This window comes from Sapajus apella, unplaced genomic scaffold, assembly GCF_009761245.1.
Source record: "Sapajus apella isolate SASKATOON/1434 unplaced genomic scaffold, GSC_monkey_1.0 scaffold1, whole genome shotgun sequence".
Classification (NCBI taxonomy): Eukaryota; Metazoa; Chordata; class Mammalia; order Primates; family Cebidae; genus Sapajus; species Sapajus apella.
The window spans coordinates 67151076-67160531 of NW_022436941.1; the positions used below are offsets into that span (position 1 = coordinate 67151076).

The 9456-nt window shown below is 38.3% G+C and overlaps 1 protein-coding gene across 5 annotated transcripts in view; it reads right to left on the reverse strand.

The window, feature by feature from the left end:
- TNPO1 (transportin 1) overlaps window positions 1-9456 on the reverse strand; it is a 99679-nt gene that overhangs the window by 48906 nt on the left and 41317 nt on the right. For 4 of the 5 annotated variants that reach the window (XR_004269148.1, XM_032278728.1, XM_032278747.1 and 1 more), the window contains exons 4-5: window positions 8948-9097; window positions 3099-3205 (exon numbers count right to left, since the gene is read on the reverse strand). Coding sequence is in view for 4 of the 5 variants with exons in the window: in XM_032278728.1 (XP_032134619.1) it covers window positions 3099-3205; window positions 8948-9097 (257 nt within the window). In the remaining variant the exon portion in view is untranslated. The remainder of the gene's footprint in view (window positions 1-3098; window positions 3206-8947; window positions 9098-9456) is intronic. The other variant, XM_032278755.1, reaches the window with a different exon arrangement.

Sequence of the window (9456 nt, forward strand, 5' to 3'; positions counted from 1 at the left end):
CAAAAAAAAAAAAAAAAAAAAAAAAAAGAGACCAGCCAGGCCAACATGGTGAGATGGATGTTTAAAAACACAAAAATTGTGTTTTTGTGGGCACGGTGGCACATGCCTGTAATCCCAGCTATTCCAGAGGCTGAGGCATGAGAACCTCTTGAACCTAGGAGGCAGAGGTTGCAGTGAACCGAGATGGGGCCACTGCACTCTAGCCTGGGTGACAGAGCTAAACTCTGTCTCATCTAAAAAAAAAAAAAAAAAAAAAAAAAGTTATTCATCGGGTGACAAAATCTGTTGCAAGGGCAGGCAACACAAATTGACAACCATTTCCCATAACCATTTTAATACTAAAGGAAATAATCCAGAGCCTTTGTACATAACATATAACCTGCTAGTTTCCTCAAACACCTACTTTACTGTTTAAATTATATAATTCCATCAGCAACAATTTGGTGCTTATTCTCCATAGCACAGTTTTAAAGTGTTCAACAGAAGGTAAAATCCTTTAAGGAAATTACCCAACATCCTTTTAGACTTTATGTCTTAAAAATATTAAATCTGAAAATATTTTTAAGTCTAAAATTTAATCAATATATTAAATTTCAGTCTTCGATTTAATATGCATTAAACATCAGGAACTTTAATTATCATGCGAAACTAGTCATTTTTTTTTTTTGAAAAAAGAAAAAAAAGCTTTACTTCTGAAAGCCTATTACATCAAATTAAATGTAAACTTGTTACCCATGTGGCAACTAAAAATTTCAAATTAGAACAAACATTTAGCAATCACTCCATACAAACATCTGGAAAACCACTATTTTTAGTTCAGATGGATGGGAGCACTGTTTATTTACAGTATGAATTCTATGTAGTATACAGTAGCTCAACAATTTCACAATTACCACAGCTTAAATTTTTTTATGCTTGGAAAGTGCTTAAAATTTTGATCTTCTTTTATGTTGTTACCATCATATCAAAGCACTATTTAGATGCAATCAACTGTCCCATGATGACTTATTATTTAGCTTTTCTATAATCTTATCAGTGTATTTCCAAAGCATTTTCTTTTTTTTTTTTCTATTTTTTTTTGAGCTGGATTCTTGCTCTGTCGCCCAGGCTGGGATGCAGTGGCCCAATCTCGGCCAACTGCAGCCTCTGCCTCCTGGGTTAAAGTCATTCTCCTGCCTCAGCCTCTGAGTAGCTGAGATTATAGGCACATGACACCATACCTAGCTAATTTTTGTATTTTAGTAGAGATGGGAATTCACCATGTTGGTCAGGTTTGTCTCAAACTCCTGGCCTCAAATGATCTGCCCGCCTCAATCTCCCAAAGTGCTGGGATTAGAGGTGTGAGCCACCACACCTGGCCCCAAAGCATTTTTATGTATATGAGAACTAAGCATTTTTCTTCTCCTTTTAGGGAGGGACAAAAGTGGCTTTAAGTGCTATTTAGCTAACTCTCCCTATTTCCCTTTCTCCAAGATAGGTCAGGCAACAAACTGCCACCTCCTAACACCACCTTATGTATGGCTACGTATATTTTTTTCTGGAGTTGGGTCTGATGCCCAGGCTGGAGTGCAATGGTGCAATCTTGCCTCACTGCAGCCTCTACCTCTCAGGTTCATGCCATTCTCCCACCTCAGCCTCCCGAGTAGTTGGAACCATAGGCACACACCACCACACCTGGCTAATTTTTTGTAACAGTGTTTCATCATGTTGCCCAGGCTGGTGTTGAACTCATGCAATCCATCCACGTAGGCCTCAGGATTACAGGTGTGAGTCACCATGCCCAGTTGGTTTTTTCCCTTCTAGGTTAGGTTATTCCTCTGGTTTGTTGTTGTTATTGATAGGCTATTCCTGTGCCTGCCCTGCCTTTAACCTCTGCTCTTTGAGAGGCAGAGGAGTCACTGCTTTATGGAGTCAAAACACCGTATATGGTTTCCACATAAAATACCAAACTGGAAGGCTGCTGCCACAAGAGATACTTACAGTATCCATGAACCATGAGAAATCATTCTCTTTCTCCAAATGAAAAGAATTAGTGATCTAATAAGTGGCAAAACCCCCTCACAAGTCAGAGTTAACATAAGATTAAAACTAAGACAATGGCCCAGTGCAGTGGTTCACACCTGTAATCCTAACACTTTGGGAGGATGAGGCAGGTGCATCATTTGAGGCCAGAGGTTCGTGACCAGCCTGGCCAATATGACAAAACCCTGTCTCTACCAAAAATACAAAAAATTAGCCAGGCATGGTGGCTCAGCTACTTGGGAGGCTGAGGTGAGAGAATCGCTTGATTCTGGAAGGCAGAGGTTGCAGTGAGCCAAGACTGCACCACTGCACTCCAGCCTGGGCAACAGAGGGAGACCTTGTAACAAACAAAAAACAAAGACAAATTTAGTGAAGTGCAGTGGCTCATTCCTGTAATCACAGCACTTTGGGAGCTGAGGCTGGAGGACTGCTTGAGCTCAGGAGTTTAGGGTCAGCCTGAACAACAGCAAGACCCCACCTCTGCCAAATAAAAAAAGAAAAAATTAGTCTGGCATGGTAGCACCTGCCCGTAGTCCCTGCTACTTGGGAGGCTGATGTAGGAGGACCACTTGAGCCCAGGAGGTTGAGGCTACAGTGAGCTATGATGGTGCCATTGCACTCCAGCCTGGGTGACAAGAGTGAGACTCTGTCTCAAAAAACAGAACAACAACAAAAACAAAAGTTCAGCATCCCTTAGGTATCTCACATACTAAGAGGCATAAAAACAATTTAGAACAGCTAAAAGAATACTCATGGTCCAGGAATCTGGTAAAGTTCAGTCTGTCTTTAACTGATAAAGCATGACAAAAATTGTTTATTACATATATATACATATAAGAATAATTTTAGAACAGAAAAATAAGATACTTCCTTGTGTGAAATATAGTAAAGAGGTTTATAATGTAACAGTTTTTATAGAAAAATAAATGATTTACAAATGTAAAATAACACAAAGGCAACTATAAGTTTTTGACAAGCTGTATGTTCAAGGTATTATTTTTCCCAAAATCTGCTAATATACAACATGACAAGAAAAACAGAAAAAACTCAATCACATATGAAGCAAATATCCTTACCTCACAGGTGTTGTAATCTTCAGAATCCAACAGGCTACAGAGTTTTGGTAAGAGGTCAGGCCAATTCTGCAATTCTCCCTTGGAGGCTATAGTTGTGATCAAAATACCTTGAACAAAAAAACACTTCTTTAGGAAATCCCACAGCATTATTAGGTATTGCCATGTGAGCAACTGTGTACACACACTTTTGAATGTCTCAAGCCTAAAGTTTCCAAACTATGCAAATAATAACATTTGGCTAGGCGTGGTAGCTCACACCTGTAATCCCAGCATTCCGGGAGGCCAAGGTGGGCAGATCTCTTGAGCCCAGGAATTCCAGACCAGCCTGGGCAACATGGTGAAACCCCGTCTGTACTAAAAATACAAGAAAATCAGCTGGGTGTGATGGTGTGTGTGTGTGATCCCAGCTATTCAGGAGGCTGAGGTGAGAGGATCACTTGAGCCAAGGAGGTCGAGGCTACAGTGAGCCATGATTGTCAAAACGCACTCCGGCCAGGGCACAGTGAGACCCTGTCTCAATAACAACACTCACCAACAACACCCATATCACCTTTGCATATCTTCTGGTGGGGGAGAGAACATACATAAACCAGATCTGTTTCTGATACTGTTTTTCAACATTTCACCCTCTAAGGTTTTTTATTTTGAGTTAAATTGACCAAGACTGCAACGTCCTTTTTTGCCATAGTATCAAGAATAGCTCCACCAATTAAAATTAATTCTAATTGATCCATACAAAAGAGCAGAAAAAAAATATGCCAAAATGTTAGTAGCACTTAAACACTGCGTGAGTCTGTAAGGTTCAAATACAAGATACATTAAGAAGCCAAAAATAGTTCCGACTTAATCTGGAATCAGAGCCAAGGATCATGGTAGGAAAAACTAAAGTAGATGAGCATCATTTGAGAATAATCCTACACGTCTCACTGTTTACAACACTCTCCCTCATGTAAGCATGCCACACACTCTTACAACAGTTCCCACTTACTCGATTAAGAATGAATCGCCAGAAAGGTGATCTTAGAGGCTGGGTGGCCCATGCTCACTGATCATGTTGTGACTGAACAGATTATCTCAACTGTGTTGTGCAGCTGAGTTGTGATAGTCAATGGATTATGCAAATACACAAAAATGTATGAAAAGTTTTGTGTTAACGTTTTTCTGTCTTAATAAATATATTAGTGATATAAAATGCTTAGTGATTAGGGATCTTTTAGTGCCAGAAGAGAATAAACTCTGACAATAGGCAAATTATATGCACTCTAAGCTATAAATATGAGTATGCAAAAATGAAAGAAGAAAACTCTTCATAGGGTTATTCTGAAAATTCAATTAGATACATACAAAATGTCTGGTATCTAGTAAACACTCAATGACTATTACTGAACAGTAAATATCACTGTGTGTATAAATTTTCTACCTTTAGAGAGGGTTGTTCCCAATGATAAATAACTTAAAAAAAAAATCTAGAAAGTAAAGCTCCTGGCAAACTTATTCCCCACACACATGAATTAATGTACTGATAGCATTTTCAAGATATAGCCCTTACAATAAAATAGTCTTCCAGTAAGATCCAAAAGCAGCAAGACCTGATCCTTCCTGCAAATTAGCCTTTCCTAAAGTTACAAGAACTAAGGGAGGCCGGGCGCGGTGGCTCAAGCCTGTAATCCCAGCACTTTGGGAGGCTGAGGCGGGTGGATCACGAGGTCAAGAGATCGAGACCATCCTGGTCAACATGGTGAAACCCCATCTCTACTACAAATACAAAAATTCAGCTGGGCATGGTGGCGTGTGCCTGTAATCCCAGCTACTCAGGAGGCTGAGGCAGGAGAATTGCCTGAACCCAGGAGGCGGAGGTTGCGGTGAGCCGAGATCGCGCCATTGCACTCCAGCCTGGGTAACAAGAGCGAAACTCCGTCTCAAAAAAAAAAAAAAAAGAACTAAGGGAATGAGAAAGATCTGGATCTGCCTAAAAGAAACCAAACATAACTTAAGAGAGACTGTGAACAGCAATAAATAACAAAAATTAAACCCAATCTACAAACTTGATACTAACAAACTGCCGACATTCATTACTTCTGCTAGCAGAACACTAAAGAATGTTGATAGAATAACAAACTTATCTGGACCCATAATCTCATCCATATATAAGAAGCATCTGATACCTGGCATAGCTGCAAAAAGTGAGAAGTGACATATATTTCCCAGTATTTAAACAATATGGGAATGAAATCAGTATGCCTGACAACACCTAGTAAAATCTTAAGTGTTTAAACACACTTTGACCCAATAATGCCACTTACACAAATTAACTCCATAGAAATTTTCCCTCAGGCGTACAAATGTACACAAGGAGATATTCCTTGAAATAATAAAATTACAAACTGCATACTCTCTAAATAAGAGGAACATCTTTACCTTCATCTAATGAATTACCACACAGTCATTAAGATGTGGTCCCTTCGAAATAGACTTCCTTGATAAGATTCCCAATACGTATTGTTAAGGTTAATAAAAATTTTAAAAGCCAAAGCTGCAAGTCTATTTTTATAATCAATAATCTTTAAATTAAAATATTTAAGTATTGTAAATATTAATAGGTGCTAAGAAATATAAAAATACCACATGATCCTTGCCCTTAAGGACCTCAGTCAGGCCCTCCCTGACCCCAACATGTGGCATGGTCTGGGGACATTTTTGGTTGTTACAACAGGGTATGTGGCTGCTACTGATATCCAGTGGGTAGAGGTCAGGAGTGCTGAGATTAATATCCTACAGTGCACAGACAAAATAGCCCAACAACAAAGGATTATCCAGTCCAAAATGTCAAGTGCTGAGGTTGGAAAACTCTGGTCTAGAGGAACAGAGTCCTATATGCAACTGATAATGTTGAGTCAGGGTACTTGTACTGCTATACATATATCAAGAATTTTCTGTGAAGGTTAGTAAGTGATGAAGAGTCTGTTGCCAATTCCGAGAGATTTCAGAAACCCACGAAAATTATTTCACTCACAAAATATTTTCCTAGAAGTGTTTTAAATATTTTTCTCATGTAAACTAAGACTAAGAAATTTCGGTGATTAAAAAAAAAAAAAAAAAAAACTTCCCAGGTTTGCTGGAAAACACCAATGTGTTTAAATAAGCTCATCAATTTTCCTGAAGCTAAACAAAATTATAAAATTAAAACATTAGAGTCTTAATGCTGGTACCCCCAAAATAATTTTACGCGTCTTTGGGAAGAATCTGTCAATCATACTTTTCACTACCCTCACTGATACATATCAAAAAGCAGGGTAGGAGGGGGGTGTGAAGGGAGAAGAGACAAAAATGAACTCTCATTTTTAACTAACTTATTTCAAGCTGAGAGCTGTTTTATCTAGTTAATATTACAGACTTTTTAAAACAGAAAATTTCACATATATATAAAAATAGAGAAGTACAATGAATTAAATGTATCCATTAACTACCTTCAACAATCATTAGTACATGGTCAATTTTGTTTCATCTACAATTCTACCCACAACCACCTTCACATTTCTAATTGCTTTAGCATATCTCAGACATCATGTTATTTGAAAATATACTGCAGCTATGTTTGAAGCGCCTTTATTTGTAGTAAAGCAGAGTAAAGCAACTAAAAAAAAAGCTGTTTCTATACTGAAAACTTCAGTGATCCCTCACAATTAGAATGCTTAAATATCTACTCAACATAAACAAACTAAAATGAAAGACCTTTTGTATTCTACTAATACGCAACAAGAAATAAAAATTATGCCCACCTAAGTCAACTTCACCAATCTCTGTTTTAAAAAATGTCAGAAGATACCTAACTGCTTTAATAATTCCCAAGGTAAAGTCAGCTCCTAAACATGTTCAAAAACCTTATGGAAGGTGAAAGTACTCACTGGGAGATAAAACCAATTATTCTCTCCCCAATACTATTATGTTACTTCTAATCTTTCTGATTTAAAGACACAAACTATTGTAGTTTGGACCAATGGTAATTAAAAATAGGTTTATAATGAAATATAGTTTAGGAAGAAACAATCTCATATCTAGTTTCTACATCCTGTGCTTTCCTTTCAACTGAGTTGCCAATTCTCAGAGGGAACCCACCTTTCTTCCAAATCCCATTCCACTTATGTATGGGGATGTCTCTCCTGGATCTGAAATGGAAAAGGCTGGTACACACCCACCATTCTTTTTACCAGTGTCAAGAGTGGTAAAAACTTAAGGTACAAGGGCACATCAGAGTAATCTAGGGAGTCCCTTTTCTCAAACCAGAAATGTCCTCTACCCATTACATTTAAAATCGGTATCAATGATGGTACTGTTTAATGCAAGAATGTCTGGAGAGAAATCATACAGCCAATGCTTTATAAGTAAGAGATGAATATTTTACAAACTGACAAGACAAAATAGGAAATCTTTTTTTTTTTTTTTTTTGAGATGGATTTTTGCTTGTTGCCCAGGCTGGAGTACAATGGCACAATCTTGGCTCACTGCAACCTCTACCTCCCAGGTTCAAGTGATTCTCCTGCCTCAGTCTCCCAAGCAACTGGGATTACAGGTGTGAGCCACCACGGCCAGCTAATTTTTTTTGTATTTTTAGTAGAAACGGGGTTGCACCACGTCAGTCAGGCTGGTCTAGAATTCCTGACTTCAGGTGATCAATCTGCTTCTGCCTCCTGAAGTGCTGGCATTACAAGCGTGAGCCACCAGACCCGGCCAGGAACTCTTAACAAAAGCATTTGACTTTTTAAACTGACTTTCATTTAACCAACCTGGGTAGATTAACAGGCGCTTTCCAGGTCCTTGTAAAATTTAGCTGCTTAAGCCCATGGTATACTAAAGGCTGCCCATTAGTAGGCTACTCTAGAGTGTGGTTATTACTGCTTCCATTGGTTGGTCAGTGTGTTAACCAATAGCCAGTTGGGTGTGTTTCCAAATAGATTTATACATTACTATAATTGAGCATGTTAATTCAGCGTTACATAAACTAAGAGAAAGTTGTATTGCCCCTGGAAATAAGCTGAACACTCTGAAAAGACTAAAAAGTTGCTGCTGTATTACTAAGGCAACTATTTAAAAACAAGGGAGAAAACAGTAAAAAATCTAGACTCCTATACACTTAGGTTTTTCATAAACAATCAAAAAGTGTTTCTTTACATGTGAAAGTGAAACAAGAAATTACATCCCATGTGTTAAACTAGGCAGAAAATAAGAACTCCAGGCTGGGGTGCCATGGCTCAGGCCTGTAATTGCAGCACTTTGGGAGGCTGAGGTGGACTGGGAGGCTGAGGTGGACGGATCACCTGAGGTCAGGAGTTTTAGACCAGCCTGGTCAACGTGGTGAAACCCCATCTCTACTAAAAAATGCAAAAATTAGCCGGGCATGGTGGTAGGTGCCTGTAATCCCAGCTACTCAGAAGGCTATGGCAGGAGAACTGCTTTAACCTGGGAGGGGAAGGTTGCAGCGAGTCGAGAATGTACTCCAGCCTGGGCAACAGTCTGTCTCAAAAAACAAAAAACAAACAAAAAAAACACCTCTTATCTGCATGCTCAGGAAAAAGTAGTGTCTGCAAATTAATATCACTTATTGATGCCCCATTTGAACCAACTCTGATTTGGATAAGTTTGATTAGGCTCTCCTCTTATCCAGGGGTTACCAGTTTTACTGGATGAGAGCTTTTACCATGATCACATCATTTAAAGCATTTAAAGGCAATGAAAGGATTCCCCCCATCACAAATTTACATGAAACAGATAAAAATTCCTAACAAAATAATCTGTTATCTCTAAAAATGACCCAGTTACAAAGTAAGCAAAACTGTTGTAATATAACTTACCAACAGTGGCTCTAATCAAAGGAGAGGAGTCACCAATATTATTTAAACATTCACTTTTAATAAAGTCTGTTACACCATTTGGGAAGTTCTGAAAGTGTGCTTTCACATTATTCTTCAAGATGAGACCACTCAATGACCTTGTGGGTTCATCTGTAATAAAATAATAATAGTATTGAGTTTTAAAGTAGTTTTCATTTCAAAATGTGCCAATAACAGTAATTAAAAAAAATTTATATTCAAAAGTTGATTGACATTCAAACTTGCTCTAACCAGGTAAAATAATTATAACTGATTAACAAAAGATTAGCTCTATGATTTATAATTGAGGGTTTTTCAACCTTGGCACTACTGACACTGTGACAACAGTTTGACATACTGACACTTCTTTGTTGCGGGGTGCTGTCCTGTACATTTTAAGATGTTAAGTAGAATCATTAGCCATAGATGCCAGCAGCATCCCTCCAAGTTGTGGCAACCAAAAATGTTTCCAGATGATGTCAAATGTCTTC